The following is a 26,154-nucleotide window of genomic DNA, read 5'->3' on the forward strand; positions in this document are numbered from 1 at the left end:
CTTAACAATTATGCAGTGTGAAAGAAGACCAGAACGATGACGATAATTAATCAAATATTTCTTGGAGCGTTTAGCCAGACCTGAAGCACTTCAACAGCTTTGTCGAAGTACAGGATTAATCAAGTAGGTCAGATACTTAATGGGGTTGCATTTGGACGACTGGTTAGCCCCTAAATATGCATTTATGATTAGCACAGTCACATCAGCATCTGTAATGCGTACCCATGCAATGAAGATGACGCAGAAAAGTTCCTAATAGTTTTATTTTTGAACCGGCTTCCAGTCACATGCAGAAGTTCCACACAGCATCCCAGCAGCACTGTACAAATATTCACCCATTTAAATGTCTTCTGGCGGTGTTGAGACAGCAGTCACTCATTGTGCTCACACAGAATCTTTTGTACTTCTAGGCTGTCCGCTGGAGCATTGGTGAACAAGCAGCCAACAAAGGCATTGCTGCCCCACAAATGATGGGTGATCACTTTGCAACAGCCAAGGTCTTCAATGGTGAATCCAAAGTGCCTGTAACGCTCATCAGTTTCCAGAAGCGTTGCATTGGTGTAAGGCCCCAGTGACTGTAAAGAAAACACCAGCACACCAACTTCATCAATAAATGTGAAAGCTAAACTTTTATATCCAATGCCCACATCCAAAATTTTCAGTCAATGGTCTAAAAACTCCACAGTTTACTACATACTGCCACACAGTTGGCTACTAATGTCACCGAGTAGCTAGTCCATCAAGGAAACAATGCAGCAAGGTTTTGCAGCCTCCTGAATGAACAAAAATCAAAACTATTCTTACAACAAAATTTAACAAATAATTGTTACCCCTCTGCAGTAACCAAGAGTTCAAAAGCCTCAGGAACAGCAGTCAAATGATGGCATTTCCCACCACACCCTTTCAAGTGCAGCATTCAGATTTGTGGATGCGATCTGAGTGCATTCAAGCTTTGCCTATAGAAAACAATTTTCCCAAATCCGTACACAATAAAAGATGTTTGTTGTGTGAACAATCTAGCCAGACATAAAAAACTAAATTCGGTTTTGTTTAATGCATGCCTTTGCACTTTACGGCTGTTCTGGCATAGTGCTGGTCTGGAGTGTCAGTATATTCATCTTGCCTTTTTTCTCAAGCATAAATGCTTAAAGGTACCTAAAATAGATTGACTTGTTTAGATAACAACTTACTGTGACAGAAATAAGTTCAGTAAATAGATATATGATCAAAACCTTGAAAAATGATGAAGCAATAAGAAAGGACAGAGCTAGAAGGCATTTTCGAGACGAGATGGAAGAGGAAGGAAGCTGAAAACCTAACAGGAGAAGAGAAGGACCAGGCAAAAAAGTACAACAAAAAGAGAGATGATGTGACTTGGGAAAAGATGGTTCAAAACATTGCTGCTGCAAGGAGGTAACTGGACTTCATCGTCCCCTCCAGAGGCTTACCAACCATCCTTAGAACGCATCTTGAAACCACGCAAAAAGACGCTCTGTCCTGTTGGTTTATTCCTCGTCCCTTGTCTTTTTGCGCGGTTTCAAGATTCATTCTAATACTAGTCATCAATTAGCCCGCCTCTCTCTATTGTATTTACCAATCACCCCGGGCTCCAGCATCTCCCACCACAAGAGTAAGTCATCAGGACTTATTCAAGCTGACCGCAAAATTTTACCGTCTAGTTCTACGGCAGAACTTTATTTATCTGTGTTGTTCGAGATGTCTTTGTGCGGCCTTGGTGATTTTTATGCTGTATAACATGTGCAACCATTCAGTCTTCCCAGAAGCTTTACAGGCCCAAACAGAATGTGCACCAATTTTGCGACAAATATATGCAAGTTTTTTCGCCATGGCCTGTTTATAACATTTAATTATAACCTCTACGGGGTAAAAGGATGTCTTCTCAGAATATAGTAATATCAGCGATAATAGACTTTAAAAAACAAGAAAATACTACAAGGGTTTTTCAATAAAGACTGAAACTGGTTCCTTAAAATGCTGATTTCTGAAAATTACTCGTCAGGGCTTTTAATAATCCTTAAAGAGTCCTACGCTAAGCGAAATGTACTTGTCCCGCCGTTTCTGCCATTCCTGAAAAACATAGACAAAGCCATTTTTCGTCATGTGCTTGAAAACCGCCGTATCAAAATGACATTCCTTTAGTTCCTTCCTTGCCATGGCGGACCAGAAGGGGTCGCAAGGGGCCAGGTCAGGACTGTAAGGAAGGTGAGGGACTGTATCAATTTTTTCCCAAGCAAGAAATTGGACCAGAATATTTGCAAGGTGAACCCTTGAGTTGCTGTGGCGCAGTTTCAGATTTCCCACAAGTTGGGCCTTTTTCTTGAGATGTGTTCCTTCATCAGCACTTCCAAAACACTTCTGCAGTACTCAGCGTTTCCCGTCTGGCCTCTAGGAATTGTGTAGGTGTATACAATCTCTATTTGTATTCGAAAAATGTGACGACCATCGCCTTGTTTTCCAACATTTGCGCCTTGGCCTCCAATAGTTGAGGTTCTCCTTTTCAACCCACTGAGTGCTTTGGCACTTCATCTCTCGGCAATACCAATATACCAGGCTTCGTCTGCAGTAATAATGGTCTTCCACCAGTGTTCACCCTCCTCTCTTACCCACTGCTTCCATCGAGACAAACGTCTAAACGGTTTTGTTTCTGGACTGTCATAAGAAGCTGGGGGATTCGCTGCACACAGATTCTTGAGATGTGAAGATGTTCGTCCAAAATTTTATCTGTGCTTTCCACTGAAATTGCCCGTTAATGAGCATGTTGTATGATAGTGACACAAAACTTGGTAGCGTAGCATCGTTCACGCAAGGTCCACACGGATTTCACAACAAGCACAATTGAAGGCAATGAAATAGCATCTTCTGTTTGAATCAATAATGCTGCCGCCTCATTAGAGGCAGAGTGATGGGGCATATGGTGTGATATTAGTGAAGTCGTGATGTTTACCAAAAACATCGAGAGATGGCGCAGCGAGCACACAGCAAAGAGCACTAGATCCAGCCTCAGTCTTTATTAAACAACCCTTATATGTAATTTATTAAACTGCTTAGCTAAAATATAAGAGCTTGACTTTCATAATACTACAGTCGGGTGCCTCAATGTAAATAGAAATGTGCACCTTTGTGTGAGTTACAATAGCTACAGGAGATTCCAGTGAAATTCCTTTCAACCCTGCAGCACAACGAATTGGGGCTCTCCAGAAATGTTTAGCCGGAACCAAGTAGCCAAAGAACACACACTGACAGGTTCACGACTCATGTGGTCTTTTTCATGCGTGTTTCACACATGGCAGTGATGAATGGAAACAGTGAAGAGCAGTGTGGTGCTAAGCACTCTGCTACCACCTGCGAAGTGACCAGGACAGCAATACTGAGTGCAACAACTAGGAGCATCCGCTCAACAGTGATCGCCTTCTCTCTTTTTTTTTTTTTTTTTTTTGCTTTTTGTGAGCTGGCTAAAGGTTATTGCTACAGCCAGAAAGCCACAAAAAAAAGTTTACAATCAACAGTGCTATAAACAGAGGAAATACCTGTTGACAAGGCATCGCATATTTCACAGACTGAAATATTTCTTTTGGAGATACCGCACATTTGCAAACCTTGGCATGATGCGTCAAATGAATATTCAACTTCAAAGCTGATTTACGACCACTTTCTAGTGTCGAATTGATATTTCATTCCAAGTCAGTGGTTAAAGCAACAGCAAGAAATCCACTGTCACGTTTCCCAATAATCAATCAGCTGATAAGCATACTAAACTTAGTAATTCAACTGGGTATAATTCCATGAAGAGTATGCATTTGTCTCTTAGTCTTCATGTATGCTTGTAGATTTGATTCTGGTAATTTTCAAATTATGCCGATCATGGAATTTTTCAAAAGCCAAAAGAATGTACAGGTAAAAACTTGCTGCTATGTTACAGCCATTTCTTTATACGGCTGATCCTGAACATATCGAATTATCAGTGTGAAAGCTGTGTGTGTCTCAATTCTGAGAAACTGCGGCATTAGTGTCCCAGAAAAATAGTGTCCAAAGACCTCAGATTATTCAAACAGGACTGTGCTGTTATCATTCTAAGGAGGCACCAACAGATTCAGAATGGCCTCTTGGCCCACCCGAAAAATTCTGGAGGTTCTACCGTACCAGTCGGTTATTTAACCCAGAATTTGGGAGTCTGCCGATGATCTTGTTGGGTTGACCATTACCAATCTCCAAAGCTTGGGACTCAACCCCATAATTTGAGGGTGGCCCTGGATAACAACTGAAATAATTTTGGGGGTCTACACAAAATGTTCGAAGTCAACATTGGACCAGGCCCAAATTTGGTGGGCCACCCGAAGACTGCAGACTAGACCGGAATAGTGACAAAGAGTCAAAGAATCATTTTCAAGACCCAAATAAAACATTTTAACGCTACTGTATGTGCTCAATGAACTTTGGTAAACAAAGCACCTCATATATCGAACAGCGCACCACGCCCGTGAAAGCGGCGCTTTTCCAAGTGGTGCTACCGCAATCGTTTTTCGTGCATGCAGCTGTGTCGGGTGTGGCCTTGAGCCCCTTACTGGTCACGCTGACCGAGTGAAGGCGGCGTAATACAGCGCGACATGAGGAAGCGTGGCGGCACCAATTTCCGCATGGCACAGCTACCGTACGGTGAAGCCAGTACTTGATACAAAGTTGTTCACACAGTAAAGCTAGCCTCCCTAATCGAAGGCTACCAACACCTCTCACCAGGCTCGCTTCATTCATCTCGCAGCTAAAGGTGCAGCAAAATCCAACTGTGCCATAATGTTAATCAAAGCTTGTGTTGTCCTTATAGTTTTGAATTAGAATTTTAGTTAGGGATTTCGATTTTTAGCTTAAATTGAAAAAAAAAAAAAGATATAAGTATGCCGACTTCATTTCAAACATTCGGTTCTAACCAGTAATGGCCAGTATTCTTTAAATACCAACCACATTTTACTGCCCATTCGGCAAGATTTACATAACGACAAAGGAGAAAATAGCAAGGCATGTTAAATAGCAGACAACTAGCAGCAGAGGAGAGACAAAGGCTGCGAGAAAGTGCAGCCCCTCAATAAGAACATCTGATCCTCCCATAATTATCCCCAAGGAGGCCAGCCTTTCCTTCAAGTGAAGGAAGTATGTGCAATGGCCTCAGTTCTGCAAGAGCCTGATGGACTCCTGTTGCCATCTGCAGGAGCAGTGATGTGATGGTGAAACTGTAGGTGAGGCCTGCCCCGAAATGAAAAGGGTTTGAGCAGATACAGTAGAAGCAGGCAGACAATAGAAGAGTCTCAAGGTCTAAGGTCAGTCTCAGGTTTGGCGCCGACAGGCCATGCCCTATCAAGAAGTACCTCAATAGTATAAGAACGTAGACAAAATCTACACTCAGCAATTTTTTCTGGTTCGAATGAAGTAGGAAAGGAGAAGAAGCAGCTATTTAACTGTATGAATACCACGGCTGCAGTTAGATGGCGTCAAAATTACAGCTCTGCGCACTCAGGCATTTTCTCCATTACAGAAAAAAAAAACAGTAAAGCGACAATTAAGTCTTTAAAAGTAACCTTCAATTTGCCCCTGCATCTGCCAACCAGTGAATGTCAGTGGTTTCAACTGGTTTTTTTAAATGGTTGCACCAGTTCCATCAAGAAGCACGGACACATGCAGGACCACATAAGAATTATTTATCTATCTACCCACAGAGCCAAACATATAGCCAAAATATACTCAAAGTGACTTTTAACAGCACAAGACTGCTACGTTATATCGCCAAAACTATTATTTGCCTGCACAAAATACTAGTCTCTGAAGAAAAAAAAAGAAGAGAACAAAAAACTGTGTTTTGAAATAAACACTGAAAATGTCTGCTGAAATTTCGAAATTCTAAAAACCAAAAACTCCACAAGTGCTAACATAGTGCTTAAATGCAAAGCACGCTATGCCATGCGACAGCCAAACAAGCGATGCATTGTCAGTATGCTCTACGTATCTCTGGGAACGACAGTATTGTCTCATATTCCCAGCTGTTGCGTCCAACAAAAAAAAACAGATTTCAAAGCCACTCACTGGTCTTCCACTGCATGGGTCTATGAAGTCAGCCCAGTAACCTGCCTCCTGCAGGGCTCGGCATATCTTCCGTGCCTTCATCACAAACTGTGTGGGCGATGAAAAAAACAGTTGGAACTCACAAACAAAACAGGGCTATACATAAGCAAAACAAGGAAAAGATTTCAGCACATGCGTAGTACACAAGATAACCTAGAAAACACATTAAAATGTTTTATATTCTTTGTTTTGTCTGTCATTAGATGAACTCGTTCTTACCATAATGCGTGCAGATATTAACAATCAAGTCTAGGTCACATATGGTATGAAAAAGCAGCAATATAATCGGTGACTCTTCACCTTTTGTAATTCCTGTCCTTGAGGTAGGCTGTCTTTAGTGTTCTGGTGAATTAAAACGACACAGGAAATATTATATTGCTGTTTTATTCATCCCTCACGTCACCTAGACTTGACTTTGACGTCACAGCCAATGCTCGACTGTTGAAACCGAAACTGGTGAGAAAAGAAATTCGAATATAAATTACCCAGCAGCCGTAGGCGAATATCGTGAGGTGATTCATGTACAGTAATGTCTTACGCATCATTACAGAAGATAAAACACGAACTCAAAAATTAAGTGTCTACACTCCTTTAAGGTACGACCGATGCAGACAGCTATGTATCACCTAAATCGCCAGCTCTCACCAGACACATGCAGTTTCCCCACACCGCATACTTTGCCGCGATGTTTCACCGCATTTCTGTGCGGTGGAACAGCATCAAAATGCCTTTGGAGGCTGAATTAATGACAGTTTACTTTGACTGCTGCAGAAATTCACCAACTTGTCATCAGTGAAGGACTACCACACCTTTCCACAGCTCTTCTTGAGAAATTCCTTAATCTTGTGAAGATCAATTATCCTCATTCTTTGCTGACGGCATTGTCCCCACTACGTGACAATATGCACAAAGCTGGCTCTAGATGCGCCGCAAAGACAGCATGTGGGGTCGTACTAGCCTGAGTGTGCCAAGGCCAAGTATGGGCGTTTCTTTCGGTATTCAAGTGAACACTGTTTACAAACTCTGGAGTGCAGCGAAAGCGTTAAGCATTGTCATGAAAATTTCATGTAGCAAGCCTGGAATTCCTTCTGTATTAGAAAACAGATGGAGAACATTTCTTTAGCGAATCTGTCTCTGTACAGTGAGCTGAGCATGTCTGGCACCTTGGCAGCATATCACCCGTCAGCTTCTCGTCATTTTTGCAGGTACGGAAACTTTTGCCAAATTAAGCCGCTAACAGGGAATGCAATGGAAGCTTTACCTGAAGAGAAAAAGTCTGGTACTTTGGGCACTTGCAAGAGGCCCCAGAGTTAAGATATGTGATGGATCATGCCTTTCTCCAACCTGGCTTGTGGTATCATAATGACAATAGTAAAATGCGGAACCGTTAATATGCGCATAGCAAGTTTTGATGTCCCAAGGCTCATAACGAAGGCCGCAGAAGTAAAATTTGGCCTAGCTCTTAATTATTCTTACATAAAAGGATTTATACAAGTGAGGCTTGAAAAATACTACCATGCCAAACTTGTTCCTGCCAAGCATATCCTGCACGCATATCAGTGCACGCTTTTCTAGTAGTAGTTGTACCCCTAACAAAACCAGAGGGCATACAACCGCGCACTGAAAACAAGAAGAAAATTTGCTGCCCAATGTGCCTACAGCAACTGCATAGATATCAAGGCGACAATTAAACAGGCCCACCTCTCTCCAGTGTGTTAATTGAATGCTATCTAAAAACACTGGTTTGTGAGTAGAATCACTGTTACATCCTTGCTGCTACCAAGATGACAAATTGTGATGGCCTTTAACTTGCTGCTGAAATGCGCGAAGTCTGACTATGTGTGTTTTAAGGCATTCAAACATAAACAGCACTTAAAGACCGAGTCGCGCTCTGAAAATGCAACAGCGACATGAACAACACGTTTGCCATCACATTTCCAAACTAACTCATTTCCCAGCAGCTTGTCACACAGCCCAAACAGTTGAGAAAAAAAGACAGGTTCCGGTGGTGTTGCTTCAGTATGACAGACTTTGGATACGGCAGTAAAAGCAAGCAGCATTCGTCGACAGTGTTTGGCCTGAGCCTGTACACCGGCCAAGTCAAACCTCCAATGATAACACAGCAAACAAAGTACACACTTTGGGGTGATCGACTTTGTGATGACTGATTGCTAAATGTCTTCCGTGCTTGCAAAATATCATTTGAAAAACATTTCCTTTCATCGCTTTGTTGCATGTCATAATATGGCATCTTGCAGGCAGGCCACCAACACTAGTGGTGGTGCAGCCGCCATGGACGAGCACTTGCAATCCCCATCCCCTTCTTAACAGCAGTTGTATATCAGCGCATAGTCCTGACGAGCATGGCTTCCGAAAGGTCCCGCCCTGTATCAGGTCTGTCTTGGTTGCCAGCTTCTGCGGTTTCCTGATCTCTTGGAATTGTGCGCAACAACAGCCCGCACGGATGTCAGCAGATCAGCTTGCCATTTGCTCCCGACTATGCTGCCGTCATTCTCAATCTGCCCGGAGAACCACATCCCTTCAGATCCTCGTGCCATTCTTGTGCACAAATCAGCATGCACTCCTGAAAAGCGGCGCTTTCGAAAAGGCCCCTTTCTTCTCTTGCATTGCCAGTCTATCTACCATGTCTGTAGTGTTGGTCCAGTCTTCTGTAGTATGACCAGTAGTGACTGGTCTAATAATCAAGCTAGGCATGACAGCCAGCAACTCTGCATGGGTGGCAGCAGACAAGCATGCTCATTGCTATAGCATTGTCGTTTTTAATAAAAGATGTACGCCATCGCAATGGTCAATGACAGGCAACTCTTGTGGTGCATAATTGATGGAATCCATCATCAGTGTGAGCTCACAGGTAGATCACTTGAAGGAATAACTACAAAGCTGGGATCAGATTTCACAGGTGATCACGAGTTACTGGTCTCTAAATAATTGAGCATATGTAGGAATCACACACGGAAAAAAGCACACGAGCAGCTATGTTAGAGAGGAAGCGCCCAAGCATTGCTAAAACTGTCTTTCCAGTGAGACAAGGAATTCGCCAACCGTTCCTGAGATGTGTTGCCGAACGAATCAAAAGAATTCGTGTTGAAGCGGTGCGAGAGCGTCACAAACACTACACTAACATGCTGTTGACAGACAAAGTTTACGAGCTTTTTCCGCAGTGTGACTCAATCACACGTGCTTTGACGGACAAACTTCAGATTTGGTTTACAATTTCTCTATTGTTATAAAATTGGAAATATTTAATATGTAATCAGACATTCAAAGTCAGATTTTCTTAATATTCGTATTCCATTGCAAGTCGTGATGCATTACAAAATACTCATTGCTTTCACATAAAAATGGCTCCAAGAATAAGTTAACATTCTGCCCAGCCAAGCAGTTTGAGACCAATTCATGCCGAAAGCTATTGCAAGCAACACACTGTACCACACAGCGAGGCGTCTTAATCGTCATCGTTACTGGCTACTGATACATATTTAAACAATATTGCTCAGTGCACTCATGTGAGCACTTCAATCATTCATCTTCCATGATGTATGCGTGGTGCTCATCCGTGATGATGCTTGCAGCAAATCAGGCTTACCTGCTTATTTTTGACATTTCAGTGAAAACTGAGCCAGTGCCACGTGATGGTAGATGCATTCACCTCAGGCTCTGAGTGCCCTACGGCTTACACAGGTAGCAGAAGTCCTTTTAATGGGAAACAAGTAGCCAGCACTCATCGATAATAGAGTAAAAGAATGGGCATTAGCTCCATGCCTGCAGCTCCTTACCAGGCAGAGTTTGACATATCCCTGCCAAACAGGGCAAGTGCAGCCTCATGCGGGCTAATGACTGAATCAAACCAAAACATGCCTCAGGCCAGGTTTCGGTTACAGTATTGCATATAAGGGTTAGGATCCAAAAGTGATATCAGTTATGAGAGACATCGTAATCAAGGGCTATGATAATTTTGACCACCACGATATCACAAAGAACACGGGCGCTTGCGTTTTGCTTTCACTGAAATACAGCTGCCATCACCAGGATCAAACTTGCACCTTTTGACTCTGCAGTCAAGTGCCCTAACCACTCAGCCACTATGGCTGGGATAACTAGTAGTAGGCTAACCAGTAGTAGGCTAACCAGTAGTAGGCTAACCAGTAGTAGGTGACAAAGTCTCAATAACAAGGCTTTAGACTAATATGATCCCCTTACACAGTACAGATCGTGACTAAGTGATCAGTGTACCTTCCCAAATGACTAAAAAGTCAACTCATAGCTTTGAGGCATTGAAGTTGAAATCTCGCTGAAAAAAATAAAAAAAACATTAGACCACTAGTTGAATCTCACCTACAGCAGGCGTGATAGGCATATGTAAGTCACGTTTTCTCCTTTCTTTACGTTCAACAAAAAAAAGCATAGCAACAAAGTAGAATTGAATTCCTCTCGATACTGATTCAGTTTCATTGAACAAACAATGGCTGTGACATGTAGTTCATACTTAGTCACACGAGGCACAAAAAAAAAAAGGACTAGAATATTATCACTTATTGATGATTTTAATCCACTACAACCCGTCATTAATTTGAAAGTAGAAAACACAAAACCAAAAACCAATGTGTCTATACTCCTTTAACAAGTAGAATAAAGAAGCTTTACAGCTAATACACAGACCAATGCTTACACGCAAGCCACTTAACAGTCATTAGTACAACCACCTCACCATAGCAAAACAAACAAACATATACAATGTCACCCCGCAGGGGTGGCGCAGTGGTTACGGCGCTCGACTACTGTTCCCAAGGATGCGGGATCGAAATTCCGACCTCGGCGGCCGCTTTTCGATGGAGGCGAAAAGCAAGGCGCCCGTGTGCTGTGCGATGTCAGTGCATGTTAAAAAACCCCAGGTGGTCGAAATTTCCGGAGCCCTCCACTACGGCGTCTCTCATAGCCTGAGTCGCTTTGGGACGTTAAACCCCACAAACCAACCATATACAATGTCATGTGGCTTAAAGCTGGCACCATACCTGCCCAGTAAGCTCCTCCCGCTCGATGTCCACATCTTCACTCCAGTAAGTCATGTCATTTTCAGTCTTTTGAGTGAGGGTGATCACAGTGAGCGGATCACCAAATATGTTCCTTGCAGGAAACAGATCCTGAAAATCTGAAAATAAATACAGTGGTACAGAGAGTACATAATCAACTAAAGATAATGTCCTTTGTATTTATAACAATTAACAATCCTAGGAAAGAATGAGCCAACTGTTGCCCATTACACTGATTCACTGTTATGACATAAATGCTCCTTGGTGATTGCTCCGAGTTGCCTTCTTTTTTTTTTTTTAAAGAAAGCGTACTATGATAGTAGCCATGATTCACTATTATTAAATCTACATACTGCCTTTGTCTAAAGTTCAGAGCCCAGGGGGGTCTACTTCTGAGCCAAAATGTGTGGCTCGTAATGCATTCCCAGGCTTCCAAACTTGCTGAAGGCAAGAAGACTATTTGTCTTAACCTCTCCAGTGGCTAGGACTTCCACGATTTTTAAAGAAGTCATAACATGTGGCTTAAAAGCACATCCTCTGGATTCTAAACCTTTGACAAAGGCTGTACCTACTCACGCACACAATATACGAAATGCACATCAAGTCAATGCGGCTGTATTACGTAAATCATTTTAAAAAATTACAAGGGTTCAACACTGCTGAACCAAATATTGAGCGAAAGCATTAGCTGTGGATGACCGAGCATTCTTCTTCTTCTCTTTTTCTTCTTCCTCAGCCCACATATAATGCCCCGCTTTAACCGAGCCGTATAAACGTGCCTTAGTGGCTTATAGGGGTAACGTGAATGCCAGGGTCCTAGCACGCTGATTCTGACGTAACCGTCCCATGTGAAACGAGAGACCCAAGTTGGCAGCTCCTACCAGACCACACCCTAGTGTCACGTGGGGTGTGACGTCACAGCGTCACATAAGTAAGACGTGACTACCGGCCGCACTACGCTAAAGGCTCAAAACCTAGAGTAGTATTGCTTTCGCAATAAAATAATTCAACGCACTTCCCATTTTCTGTGCCTCCTCATATCATACATTTAATTCAAGGAAGTTTTGTTAGACTCAAGTCACTTTATAGGATTACAATTACCTTATTTCATGAAAATTATTAACGATGTTCCTAAAAAAGAATCATCATCACATTCTTTCTAACAACAATCCTGTAAAGCATGAAACACAAGCAAAAGAGAGCTCTTGTCAAACAGAATGCACTCAAGCCACATTGTTGCTTCTGAACCAAGAATAAACTAAGGTTGTCCTGTAATCACCACAGACTACCAAGCACTAGGGGCAAAGAGATTACTTTCACCGAAAGCAAAGGTTTTATAAGCTAAAAAAGGCATGTACTTAACCCCGGAACAGGTAAGAGTTTACAGTGTTAATAATCCAGTGTTACCAAGATACTTTGTTAGGCGAGTTGGTACTTATTCATTATTAATATAAACAGCACGAACACGAAGACAAAGGACAAGATAAAAGAAAGCCACAGTACAAGCGCTGACTCACAACTATGCCTAAACCCTTTACACCAAGGCCCAGAAAAAAACAAACATGAAGAAAACGAAACAGTCACGTGAAACAACCCCTGGGTTCACCTGCTGCACAAAAAATTCCTTAAATAAGACACCTCTTTGCTTGAAAGAGCAAGAGAAGTCTTGCTGACACACTTATTGTCCGTTGAAATAAAATATGATTCCACTATCTCTCTCGTCATCTTCTCTTTGTGGTGATACAAAATCCTAACCTTGTCAAACTTAGGAGTGCACTTCTTCTTCTCCTTCTTCATTATTTCACATGAATGGCAATGTGATACCAGAAACGTTTTGTCCTTTCCACTTTCCAAGTTGTTCCGGTGTTTCTGTAGTTTCTTATTAATACATCGTCCTGTTTGTCCTATATAACTGGCTCCACAAGAGAGTGGAAGCCTGTACACAACACCTGTTTTGCATCCAACATATGGGTTTCTATGTTTCACCCCACATTCTTGCTTCTTCGCTTCTCTTTCCCTTTGAATAGCCGGGCAGATCCTCTTCATCTTGAGCGGGGCGGTCAATGCGACGTCAACACCATACCTCTTGCCTACATTTTTGAGGCCATGCGAAATTCTGTGCACATACGGTACCACTGCAACCTTCCTCTTCCTCTCACCCATGCTGGGCAGGGATTTCAGTCTGTGCGTTCTTTTAAGGCTCTTCAGTACCCGGCAACTGGCCTCAATAATAACCGACTCCCGATAACCGGCCTTTGCAATTCTTGTCACTTGTCTTTCAAAACTCTTGCCCATGCCGTGGTAACAAGATTTCTTCAACGCATTTAATAAGCATGTGTTAATCATCCCATTCTTCACTAATTTGGAATGCCCCGAATTGGAGCTTAGCAACGGCTTCATCGATCTCGGGTTGTATTCCCAACAAACATGATCATCACCGAATTGAATCAATAGATCTAAATACTGTAACCGATCGTGCACTGGTTCTTCAACAGTAAATTCCAGCCCGGATCCACACTCAGTAAAAACATCCATAATGTCCCTCATTCGTTGATTGAATCCTTCACGGTCTGTGAATACTAAAAAGTCGTCAACATACCTGAAGGTGGAATAATGTAAGCCCTCCAAGTTATCCTTCAGGTGTCTGTCCACGTACATTAAGAAGATGTCACTCAAGATCGGTGCAACACTCGACCCAATGCATACTCCAGCCTTCTGCGTATACAGCTTGTTCTTCCAGCCTATGAAGGTGGACTCCAGGTAGAACCTCAAAAGTTCAAAGAAACTTCCAACACTTACACCTGAGGCGTCAATGAAGTCACATTCATTATTGTCTTGAGTAATGCACATTTGAACACGTGCTCTTCTCACGTGGCAGCACCTGGTGTCCAAATATTTACAGAAACACCTTTCCTCGTTGACTTTATCAGACCCCCTAAGGCTACCTAACTCTGAAGCCCTTGTTGTATTCCTCAAAGAACACAACCCAAGAAAATGTGTTGGCTTCAGCATGGATGTCAAGGATTTGTATTATAGCCTCCCCATGACTGCCTCCTTAAGCATGTTCAAATGTGCATTACTCAAGACAATAATGAATGTGACTTCATTGACGTCTCAGGTGTAAGTGTTGGAAGTTTCTTTGAACTTTTGAGGTTCTACCTGGAGTCCACCTTCATAGGCTGGAAGAACAAGCTGTATACGCAGAAGGCTGGAGTATGCATTGGGTCGAGTGTTGCACCGATCTTGAGTGACATCTTCTTAATGTACGTGGACAGACACCTGAAGGATAACTTGGAGGGCTTACATTATTCCACCTTCAGGTATGTTGACGACTTTTTAGTATTCACAGACCGTGAAGGATTCAATCAACGAATGAGGGACATTATGGATGTTTTTACTGAGTGTGGATCCGGGCTGGAATTTACTGTTGAAGAACCAGTGCACGATCGGTTACAGTATTTAGATCTATTGATTCAATTCGGTGATGATCATGTTTGTTGGGAATACAACCCGAGATCGATGAAGCCGTTGCTAAGCTCCGATTCGGGGCATTCCAAATTAGTGAAGAATGGGATGATTAACACATACTTATTAAATGCGTTGAAGAAATCTTGTTACCACGGCATGGGCAAGAGTTTTGAAAGACAAGTGGCAAGAATTGCAAAGGCCGGTTATCGGGAGTCGGTTACTATTGAGGCCAGTTGCCGGGTACTGAAGAGCCTTAAAAGAACGCACAGACTGAAATCCCTGCCCGGCATGGGTGAGAGGAAGAGGAAGGTTGCAGTGGTACCGTATGTGCACAGAATTTCGCATGGCCTCAAAAATGTAGGCAAGAGGTATGGTGTTGACGTCGCATTGACCGCCCCGCTCAAGATGAAGAGGATCTGCCCGGCTATTCAAAGGGAAAGAGAAGCGAAGAAGCAAGAATGTGGGGTGAAACATAGAAACCCATATGTTGGATACAAAACAGGTGTTGTGTACAGGCTTCCACTCTCTTGTGGAGCCAGTTATATAGGACAAACAGGACGATGTTAATAAGAGACTACAGGAACACCGGAACAACTTGGAAAGTGGAAAGGACAAAACGTTTCTGGTATCACATTGCCATTCATGTGAAATAATGAAGAAGGAGAAGAAGAAGTGCACTCCTAAGTTTGACAAGGTTAGGACTTTGTATCGCCACAAAGAGAAGATGACGAGAGAGATAGTGGAATCATATTTTATTTCAACGGACAATAAGTGTGTCAGCAAGACTTCTCTTGCTCTTTCAAGCAAAGAGGTGTCTTATTTAAGGGATTTTTTGTGCAGCAGGTGAACTCGGGGGTTGTTTCACGTGACTGTTTCGTTTTCTTCATGTTTGTTTTTTCTGGGCCTTGGAGTAAAGGGCTTAGGCATAGTTGTGAGTCAGCGCTTGTACTGTGGCTTTCTTTTATTTTGTCCTTTGTCTTCGTATTCACGCTGTTTATATTAATAATGAATCCAGTGTTAGTTGGCTTATAAACCCAAAGAACTGGAGACATGTATGCAGACATGTTAAGAGTTGATATATATAGCACAGTGAACAAACTACCGCAGCTGTGGCCAAAGATGGACTAGAAAAAGCTGATACCAATTCTTCGAAGCCAAACAAACAAACAAAAAAAATGGCTAACACTGCATAAATGGAAGACAGATGTTTCCAGACAGACGACTGTTTTGCAACAAAACTCTGGTGGTGATGAAAGTTTTTCATGCAGACCCCTGAGGCTAGGCAGACCACCATGCATAAAGTAACCGCAGGGACTTATGTTCCGGTATTATCAATCAGGTGAAGAAAAAAAAAAAACATTTTAACTCTAAAACAGATTTTTTCTGCAATAAATGACCTCTTGCTGCTGGACAATCATCAACATTCCATTACGAATGCAAGCAGGATAATGTTGCCACCAGTGTCCCTTAAGAAGGCACTGACGAGGTTTGGACATTAAAACAAACAAACAAACAAACAAGAAATAATGCACAGACAAGGCGTTGATGATAGCTCATGCAAGATGCTAAAGCTATTCGCAGCCTAAAAAGCGGTGCAAAATCAAACGAAATTCATGCTTCTATTCGACAAAGACAACTTTGTCATCCTCTGCACCCGCATCCAAGCGTTCACGATGATGTCTCAACGAAATTAATTTCGTTCATCCACCATTTTGATTGGCAGATGAAGGTGAGCATATTCAATGCACTTCTGGAGCACAGAATGACGTTCTTTGAACAACATCGCTTTGTCTGCTAGTTGCATATGTGCTTCCTATCCAGTCTTTCATTTTAAAAAACACATACATGCATGCGGAAACAAGATCTTTAGCTTGCTGTCCAAGTTTGTGTATGCTTTTTCAAAGTGTCCAGTGTGCTGCGCTGTCCGCATACTAGCCTTCAGTGGTCTTTCTTTTTTCCATTAAGGAGTGGTTGTGGGGGAACTGCTTTTGGAGAAAGATGTGGAACTGCATCTTGAGACTGCTGTTTATGCGCAATGCTATGCTCCTTGCACTACACCACTGATAACCATGTTCATCACAAAGCACGCACATCGTAAGGCACTACCCACACATCTCCGATGATTACCACGAATCTTTCTCATTAGGAATGCATTGTGAGGTCCATTTCTATGTGCAGACGATCGCAAAATTCTTAATCACAAGGATAAACAACCCTATAGTAATAGGGCATTCACTGGAAACTTCGGGTTACAAAGCAAACAAAGCATATGGAATACAAAGTCATCAGCAGAAATATTTTGGACAGCAAAAACCAATAGGGAAGGCAGGGCTATGATATAAGCATCTGAAGTACTCGGCACCTGCTGCTAAAACGGAGGAAGAGAGGAAATTTCTCTTATGGATGCTAGTCGACCAGGCAGGAGAGAGAGAACATTGATAAGGGCATGCAAGAAGGGAAGCATGGTGAAATCACAACATGGTGATGGCAGTAATTCTGCTTTTAACTTGCCTTTTCAGAAAATTTTTGTGACTTGGGACGATCTTCACAACCACCCCAGTAAGGTTGCAAATTTTTCACCAAAGGGTCACAGGGACAGTTATGAAATTCAGGCTATAAAACAAGCAATTCTAACAAGTCTGTTATTCAAAATCATGCTAAGGTTCAAGTGCCGGATGCTCTGAATGCAAGCAGTGGGTGATACAGTTTGAAAGAATTCACCTTTCTTAAGGAGGTCTGGGCAGTCCTGGGCAACACACTCCAGAACAGATGGTGGACCAGGAACCCCACCGAATGCTTCATACAAAAGCTGTAATGCAAAAGTACATCGATTCATTTTGTCACCCTGAGTTGAATGACACTTGTAATAATACTAACTGTCATACTGATAAAGATTATGCATTTGTGTTATCAACGTAGCACTACCTAACTGCCTCAGTCACAATGCCTCTGTACAATGCTTGTGACTAAATCAAGGCTCTTCACAAACTTATAAATGCAATACACCAGCAGAAGGCAATAAATACTGAAAATAGACACAGTAAGAAAAACTGTAAGAATCCAAATGGTCAGTACTGTTTCCACAAATGCCAATTTTAGTGCGATTCATCTCACTATACAAATAAATGGCCAATTATACAAAAGCAACGGTACTACTCATCAACTACTCGTACATAATGCTGATGTAAACTGTTACTATACCTTTTTGAATATGCACTAATAATACTTGCAACAACTGTACCAACGCAACGAGATGTAGTAAGTTATTGCAAACCAACACACAGAAACAACCGTGACATATAATACGACTAGCACACTTGGGTTGCACAATAAACAAGAAACCAAGCGGCCATTGACCTCTTCTGGAGGACTAAGGAGCTGTGCCAGGATGTTTCGGTAGCGCTCGGCGTTTGTCTCCCTTGACAGCACATCGCACGTCTTGGGAGGTTCAGGCACCACTGGGCTCGTGCCAAAGTTAACTGGAACAACACCTACATTCCCTGGAAGGGGCACCCTCAAATCCTTGGGCCCAAAGAGCGAGATCTCACGGCCACGACGAACTGTGCTAGTTCCCTGGTCCTCTGGAAATGTAAAAGAAAAAATAGTAATAAAAATAACCATTTTCAAGACTGAAAGCTCAAGTCAAAGCATGCCTAGGAGACTCAAAGACTCTCGTTTCGACATATTCTCTGAGCCTTTATAAAGCATCATCCTTGAAGATAACACCTTACAAATAGTGAATGGAGAAATCATAGTCAGGAAAACAACTACCCAGCTACAACTAAGGAACGGAATGCTCAACAGTACGAAATATAACCTGTTATATTTGTTTAATTCAATATAAAAGAATGGGTGTTATGTTAGTTAAAAAAATGGCTCAAATTATTCCGCTTTATAGGTAAGCAAGTCATTCCTATATATTGCTGAAATACCTAGGAATCCTTATTCAGCAGAACCAGACATGAAGAAGCAGCAGCACAGAGAAGCAGTTACCATTGCCGACCATCCACATAATCTTTACTTATTAAGTGCAAACAATATGAACAGTTCTAGTAGAATCACATTCACTTTTTGTACAATGGTAGCTGAGTGCTGTGGCAAGGCCGACTCTGAACACTTGCTACTGAAAGTGCATCCCCCCCCCCCTCCCTTCCCCCCTCCTTCACGTTGTTCCAGTCCCTACACAGGCATGCACTCTGCATCAACCACTAGTAAAAACATTCCCCCAGCACTTAAGTGGCATGCAGAGCTATTTAGGGTAGGTTTAGGTTTCTTTAAAAACGAGTGCTTCTACATAACAGTGTGGGTTGACCACACATTTCACAACTCTTTAATGTAACATAATTTAAGACCAGAAAATCCCAGATCGCACTTCAACAGAGTTTGTTTTGCACAAGAATGGCAAACCCAACTCCAGGCACGTATAAAATGGGGAAATGGGGCTTTACCCCTAGCCAATCCTTATTGAAGAGAATTCATGGGTCAATGCTCAACAACCTGACCCAATAAAAAAATCTTCTTAGGTCTCCTATCAACAAAATCCTGGCTGCATGCCTAGTCAAGAAAAAACAATCTTCAGCAAAGAACACACACATGCTTCCAAAGCTTATGGGACAAAACTATGGAAAGTAAATTTTATTCCTTTCTATCCAGACAACACTGCTTCAGATATTATGATTTACTGCATAGAATTAGGACGAGTGCAAATGATAATGACATTAGGTTTCTTTAATATTATTACAGAATTTTGGTACAGTATAGTACAGTATGTTATGGTATGCTACAGTATGGTACAGAATGGCATATGAAGTTTAATGTCCTATAGCAAAGCCATGGGCTATGCAGAAAACTGCAATGAAGAGCTTCGATTTTAATTTCGAACACTTGAGGATCCTTAATGCACACTTAACATTACAAGTCTTCGAACTCATGTCTTCGAACTCGGTAGTGATATGCCCTAACCAATGGCTACCACTGCGAAACAAGAAGAGCAGATTGTAAACCTTGGACTTGAACTGCCATCCAAATGCATGTTTGGTAGAAAAATGCCTATACAAGCTACGTGCACTGTACATGGATGAACTATTTGTGCATGTACTTGAAACGCGCTTTTTACAAGCTCCCTGCTTTGAAGAAAATGACAACTTTGAACATAATGCTTAACTAAACCAGGGGCAGAAAAATGCAAGTGACAAAGTTCAGCTTTTACCTTCATTTTTCCGTTTTCAGAAGTGACAAATAGCATTAAATGTAAGCTCATATCAATAATGAATAAATATTTATCAGTTCGTAGGTATATTGCGCCAATTATCCCAAATATGAATCACTGCTAACTGCACTAGCGAGAAGCAAGTCATGTACCATACCTTTAGTCTCATTCCCAACTGTTGTGGATGCAACGGCCGAACTGGAGGACGAACTAGATGAGAATCGCTTGCAGTTTTGTGCCCTCAAAGAACTTCGATACTGACTGTAAACAACGCTTCTAGGTAGCCGGTGCATCTGAAACGAAAACTAAAGTTACCAAGACGTCCAGATCTTCCCCAAGAATCCAAGTGCCACTGTGCATATTGAATACATTGTGCTAAGAGCAATGCACATACCTTTAGCCGGCCGATTTGAGCACAGTTGAACTGATTACTGTAAATGAAGGAAAACAGGAATGCGTTCATGAGACCCAAATAAACGTTGTCACAGTGGGATGTGTGTAAACGGTTCTTGCTATTTCAGTAATGCTAAAGGCCATCAACCATCAGCATTATAATTATCTAGACTTTATGTCATCAGCTAAGCGTGCTAAGCTTCGGGTCCCCCAGGGAAACTTAGCTTGAAATCACAATGAAATGGGCTAAAGTTGCTCGTGAGGTTTCTGGATGCATACATGCATAATCAGCTGATCGCTACCTAGACTGAGGCACTGGTGCTGTAGGCGATGTTATACAATGAAACAATGGCATACAGTGGTTGACGAGTGACACGGGTGTAATTTAACGCTGGGAAGGGACACTGCTCCCAAGTCCTAAAAGCTGAAACCGTGAATCCACCATCTCGCGGCCCATCTCACTGCGAGGTCGTGTCCTCGAGAATTTCTTTCAAGAAATCAGCTCCATCTCATGCAATGTCGACTGAAAGCGATGGCAATAGCGAGTATGCACGTGTAATTACATCAGCCGTGACATTGGCAACGCTGCTTCCTTACCGATAAACACTTTTCAACAATCACGTACGCAGCCAGTGACGTCCCTTTTTTACATCACAAGTAGCGCCGTAGCGCTGCCAGGCCACTGCTCCCAGTTAGACCGCTAGGCCTGGAATTTCTTCCTTTGGAACTGAACCCTTGACTGAATTTTAGGGGGCGCTACGAAGTCTGGCTTCGTCGGCGACTTCGCCAGTGACTTGGCGAAGCGAAAGCGCTAATTTTAAATCATAGTAGGAGTAGGGAAATCGTAGGTAACCAGCTTTGTTGGCACTGCGAAAGGCAGGGGCGCCCTGGTGCAGCCCTAGCCCATTCAGGATCATGCGCACTATAATCGGTAAGGAGCGTAAGAGCACAATTACCTATTACACATGCCTATTATAATGCGCATGATCCTGATGAGCATGAAGCTATGAAACTGAAGTAGAACAAAACAAGAATATGTGCAGATGGGTCGATGTATGAACGCAACAATATTTTCTAGCACATGTCAGCATGCCTTTTCAAGTAGGCTGAGTATAATTCGAATGTTCGCAACGCATACTATTTGTAAATAATGATTTCACTGCTTTGTCTCTGGTCGTTTCTAAAACTGCGCGCAAAACCCCGTTGAGTGAACACACTCACGCTGTCTTTGAGTTCAGCAACTCAGCATCTTCATTACAAAGAAGTGGGCTATGCAGTGCGGAAGTAAAGTTACATCTTTGAATGAAGCGCGTTTAGGCAACAGAGAGTACAAAAATTACAGGAACGTTAGGGTCTACGGTTATATGCGCTTTATTATGCCTAAAAATCGCGCCTAAAAGTTATGCCTATAAATATCAATCCGCATTGGACCGCTAAAAAATGTGCACTCCTGCTCCTTCCCTCACACCGCCGTTATCGACCCACTCCTTCCATAACTGTTCAGGTTAATGATCATGTCATTCAACATATCCCTCAGATTCGAGTGGTTATCCTTTTTGTTTAAGCCAACCGAGACTGAAGACGCATACTCAACTCCGCCGACGGCCGTCGATGACATCGTCCTCCTCAAAGACACGGGTATAAGAAGCATGGAGGCCTCTGTGAATTGGAACTCCTTCGTCTTGTCCAGGTCATTGTCCCTAGCAGACTTACATACTTACTACCGTAACCACCTGTCCAGGCAGTATGGGCTCTTTGTCGTTTTTTGTGCGCCACCGGGCTTGATTCGCGCTTGTAAAGCAAGCTGCCGTGCCTGTATATATTTTCGTATGTCTTCACCCACATCGTCACCCATCATCACGGTGTAAGATACTCTTTCTTCTCCCCTTCCCCAGTGCAGAGTAGCAGGCCAGATTTTAATCATTCCGACCAAACCCTCTGCCTTTCCTTCAAATAAACCTGCCTGTCTGCCTGTCTGCCTGCCTTGCCTGCCTTGCCTGCCTTGCCTTGCCTTGCCTTGCCTTGTCTGTCTGTCTGTCTGTCTGTCTGTCTGTCTGTCTGTCTGTCTGTCTGTCTGTCTGTCTGTCCGTCCGTCCGTCCGTCCGTCCGTCCGTCCGTCCGTCCGTCCGTCCGTCCGTCCGTCCGTCCGTCTGTCTGTCTGTCTGTCTGTCTGTCTGTCTGTCTGTCTGTCTGTCTGTCTGTCTGTCTGTCTGTCTGTCTGTCTGTGTCCGTCCGTCCGTCTGTCCGTCCGTCCGTCCGTCCGTCCGTCCGTCCGTCCGTCTGTCTGTCTGTCTGTCTGTCTGTCTGTCTGTCTGTCTGTCTGTCTGTCTGTCTGTCTGTCTGTCTGTCTGTCTGTCTGTCTGTCTGTCTGTCTGTCTGTCTGTCTGTCTGTCTGTCTGTCTGTCCGTCCGTCCGTCCGTCCGTCCGTCCGTCCGTCCGTCTGTCTGTCTGTCTGTCTGTCTGTCTGTCTGTCTGTCTGTCTGTCTGTCTGTCTGTCTGTCTGTATGTCTGTCTGTCTGTCTGTCTGTCTGTCTGTCTGTCTGTCTGTCTGTCTGTCTGTCTGTCTGTCTGTCTGTCTGTCTGTCTGTCTGTCTGTCTGTCTGTCTGTCTGTCTGTCTGTCTGTCTGTCTGTCTGTCTGTCTGTCTGTCTGTCTGTCTGTCTGTCTGTCTGTCTGTCTGTCTGTCTGTCTGTCTGTCTGTCCCATGCAGAAATCGACGCCGTAGACGTTCTTCTCCACCGGCTTTACAAATATGGGTGGTAGAAGCCGTGGCTGTCCAGAACTCTTTTCACTTCGGGTTGCTATCAGCTATCATTCACAAGTTTATTCCTTTAGGGATCAAGCGGGCAAGGCCAATTTGGGCTTGTCCCTGCTTTTCCCGTTTGGGCACCATAGGCTTGGCAAGAGCTAACTGGCTACATATTTCCCCATCTGGCCCTCAAGGGTCCCTCTTGGGGAATTTTAGGGCCAATGGAAAGCAAATTTGGGCTTTATGTAGAAAAATAAGAAAAATTCTGGGCTAGCCTAAATGGGGCCGCCCACTCGATTTCACTCTTATACACCAACCGAATGTCTTCTACAAACTGGCATTTTCAGCACCCTCCCTGACATAGAAGCTCATCTCACCCTCACAGTATGTCCGTCTTGACCGTACCGCCACTGATAGGCATATACAGTCGTGCCCCATTAATATGGACGACCTGAATTATGGACAGTTTTTCTGGGGACGAAACGTTTTTAGTGTATTTATGCCTCGTTAATATGGAAACTCGCTGTCTGGACAATGGACAGGGAAAGAATGCATACGGCCCACTTGGGCCCATGCATTTTTGTCTCGGTAATATGGACAGTGCTTGTAAAAAAGCAGGGGACTCCGAACGCAAGTCAAAGAAGGGCACGCCGCCCGCGAACCTACGCGACAGCCGATACGGCCGGATGCCTGAACGCGTCCTGTGGTGTTGGAAAGAACCAAAGCGGGCGTATCGCCGTTTTAGAGGTTGGGAGCGCAACAGCGGAGAGGAGTACAGCAAACCGAGGGTCGGTGTAAAAAAGTCTTTTAAAGAAGGGAACCAGGAGATTTCTAGGTGCAGCGGTGGTGCCTTCGCAGTCGGGAAAACAGCAACATGTGGTTGCAATAAATTCTGCTGAATGTGAACAGAGAGGCCGGTAAAAGCGTAAGAAAGAAATGACAGGAAGAAAGACAAGTGCCTACAGTGGCGGCGGGAACTGAGGTTTTTTTTTCCCAAAGCACAGTATATGTGTTCAATGAAGCCGTTAACGCTTTTCGGTGAGAGTTAAGACACACTCACAAAGTAGGGCGACAAAAGGAAGGCGATGTACGAGCCCGCAACCGAGACCGGGCGTACCGTCCTGGACGCGCTTCCTTCTCATGCTCCTGGTTTTCGTCCCTGTTGCGCTGCCGAACTGCCACATTTTGCTCCTCGGGCGGTACGCATGTCGGCTTCGCTTTAAGTCAGCGATGCGGCCTTGGCAATGCCTGAGCTCTTCGTAGTCGGCTAGCCGTCGTTCTAAATTGTACTTCAGCATGCAGTGTTTGTTTTATAGGAGCACATAAAAGCGGCGCCAAGAAGATAGGATGTTCGATAGCCCTCTGCATAGCAGCTTGCCAACTTGACTCCCTCGTTTCCTTACGGAAACAGTACAAGGCAAAAAAGAGAGAATCAGAAGAACGTAAAGGTCGAAAGGTTAACTAGGCAAGAAAGTGCAAAGCATCAGGAGCCTGTAACCCTCAACTTGAGTCTGGATTTTGGCATGGCGGGAGGTAAACACAAAAGAACAGAGCTGAACGTAGGCGCGAAGCAAGCAATCTGTGAATACAAGCGGCAAAAGCCATCTCAGTCAATCCAAGCCGTGAGGGACTAGTATCGACAGCTCGGCTATTTCCTCGCCTCAGAAGAATCTCAAGCAGCTACTTAGCGGCTACTTTGCTCAGTGACGAGGCAATTTTGGAAGTGGGGGTGAGTAGAGAATCGGACGCTGATTCATCAATCAGTGAGGAAGGAGTTCGTGCTCGAAAGTTCGACCAACACAAAGCCCACCATCACGCGTGTAATGGTACGCGATTCACTTCAGACTGCACTACAATTTTTCGAAGAGAGCAATTATAAGGATAATGCACTCAAAAGTGCCGGTGTTCTGTCAAATTTTGACTCCAATGCACGCCGTTATCTACAAAAGCAGTCATTAATTACAATTATTTTTTCTCGATAAAATCCTTTTCGTTTTTATTCATGACTCGCTTTATGGACAGTTTTGGTCGGAAACCAGTGTCCATATTGTTACCGGGAAACGCGAGACCAAAGTGATGTGCTCACTGACAAAGACGACGATCAAGGAACGCAGGCACGACGAAGCGTTGAAAAAGAGAACGACGCTGAGAGAGCGGATTCTGCACGGCTACCGAAGTCTTGCGTCCAGTTCAGCCCATCGCAGTGCCGTCACATTAAGTACATCCCTGTAACATCTTGGTGGAGGTGCGGGGTACATCCCCGTAACAATATTAACTAGGCATGACTGTACTTCAACCGAATCCAAGCACACTATCTCCTACCATACCCATCAACACCTGCACATCCCCCTTTGCCCACGAACATGCAACCGCTTCATCATCAACAATGACGCCAAAAGCAGGCGCAAGCCCTTCAAAAACGATTTTCCAAAGCCACAGATGTTCTCTATGGCGATGCGGCAGAGTATGCCTCCTGTCTTTCCTATGTCCTTTTAGCCATTGGCTCTGACCACTCCCGATATTAACAACACAGTCACGATTCTAAATCAGCTATCTATAATTTCGGCACTGATCGAATATTTCGTACAGCCCTGTCTTTCCTAATATACCCTCTAACCAACCTATCCCTCTTCTGTGGATTCCCGCGCATAGTGGCAAAGCTGGTAGCGAAGTGGCTCGCGCCTGCGCCCTAGTTTGAATGTCTGCGGGCGCAGGCCACAAAGTTCGCCTTCGGCCTATAGTGGCCCCTCTTGCTGCGCCGCATCGCTCCCCCTGTTTTCGTGACATATGTCACCATTACCGCCTTGGTCGCCTTGTATATTCTCCTCCACAGCGCAAAAACTCTCGGTATACGTCTAGATACTGTGGCGTCAGCTTCAGACACGCACATTTTCCACTCCTGCCTTTCGCCAACTCATCCACCCAGCTATCTACCTCTCCTCAGCTTGTAATTCCTATCCGGCCAGATCCAATCTCGACCACATCATAAATGGCTGTATCGATTACCCTCCACCGAAATACCCTATAAGATTCAGTAAAAGGAGTAGTGGGAAGCTGCTGCGCAGCCCTGCGCCTGATCTCCAGAACAAGATCCTAGACTGTTCTCAGAGGGTGGCGGAGGCCTACCCGAAGTTGGGTCTCCCTCCCTCCCTCTCT

The 26,154-nt window shown here is 43.7% G+C and overlaps 1 protein-coding gene across 4 annotated transcripts; it reads right to left on the minus strand.

The window, feature by feature from the left end:
* Positions 1–245: 245 nt before the first annotated feature.
* On the minus strand, positions 246–20,975 carry LOC146199182 (cobalamin trafficking protein CblD). Of its 4 annotated transcripts, none has more exons than XM_084594645.1 (8): positions 20,848–20,975; positions 20,252–20,288; positions 20,015–20,150; positions 18,006–18,229; positions 17,370–17,457; positions 11,163–11,299; positions 6,091–6,177; positions 246–575 (listed from the first exon to the last, which is right to left on the minus strand). In XM_084594645.1, exons 3-8 carry the CDS (start codon positions 20,148–20,150, stop codon positions 372–374), a joined length of 876 nt encoding a protein of 291 aa, XP_084450771.1. In that variant the 5' UTR covers positions 20,252–20,288; positions 20,848–20,975; the 3' UTR covers positions 246–371. The 4 variants fall into 4 exon arrangements, with proteins under 4 accessions (XP_084450771.1, XP_084450770.1, XP_084450772.1 ...); XM_084594644.1 differs by having other exon boundaries at positions 20,814–20,856; XM_084594646.1 differs by lacking the exon at positions 20,848–20,975 and adding an exon at positions 20,608–20,779.
* Between the last annotated feature and the right edge of the window lie 5,179 nt (positions 20,976–26,154).

The sequence above is a fragment of the Amblyomma maculatum genome, chromosome 2 (assembly GCF_055883805.1).
Source record: "Amblyomma maculatum isolate TAMU_Amacu chromosome 2, ASM5588380v1, whole genome shotgun sequence".
NCBI lineage: Eukaryota > Metazoa > Arthropoda > Arachnida > Ixodida > Ixodidae > Amblyomma > Amblyomma maculatum.

Excerpts from the sequence above, each read along its gene's own strand:
- LOC146199182 (XM_084594644.1), bottom strand. Across the intron at positions 17,458-18,005 it reads TCCTTAGTCCTCCAGAAGAG|CTTTTGTATGAAGCATTCGG; the intron begins GTCAATGGCCGC and ends TTTGCATTACAG. Across the intron at positions 6,178-11,162 it reads GGGAGGAGCTTACTGGGCAG|TTTGTGATGAAGGCACGGAA; the intron begins GTATGGTGCCAG and ends TCGCCCACACAG.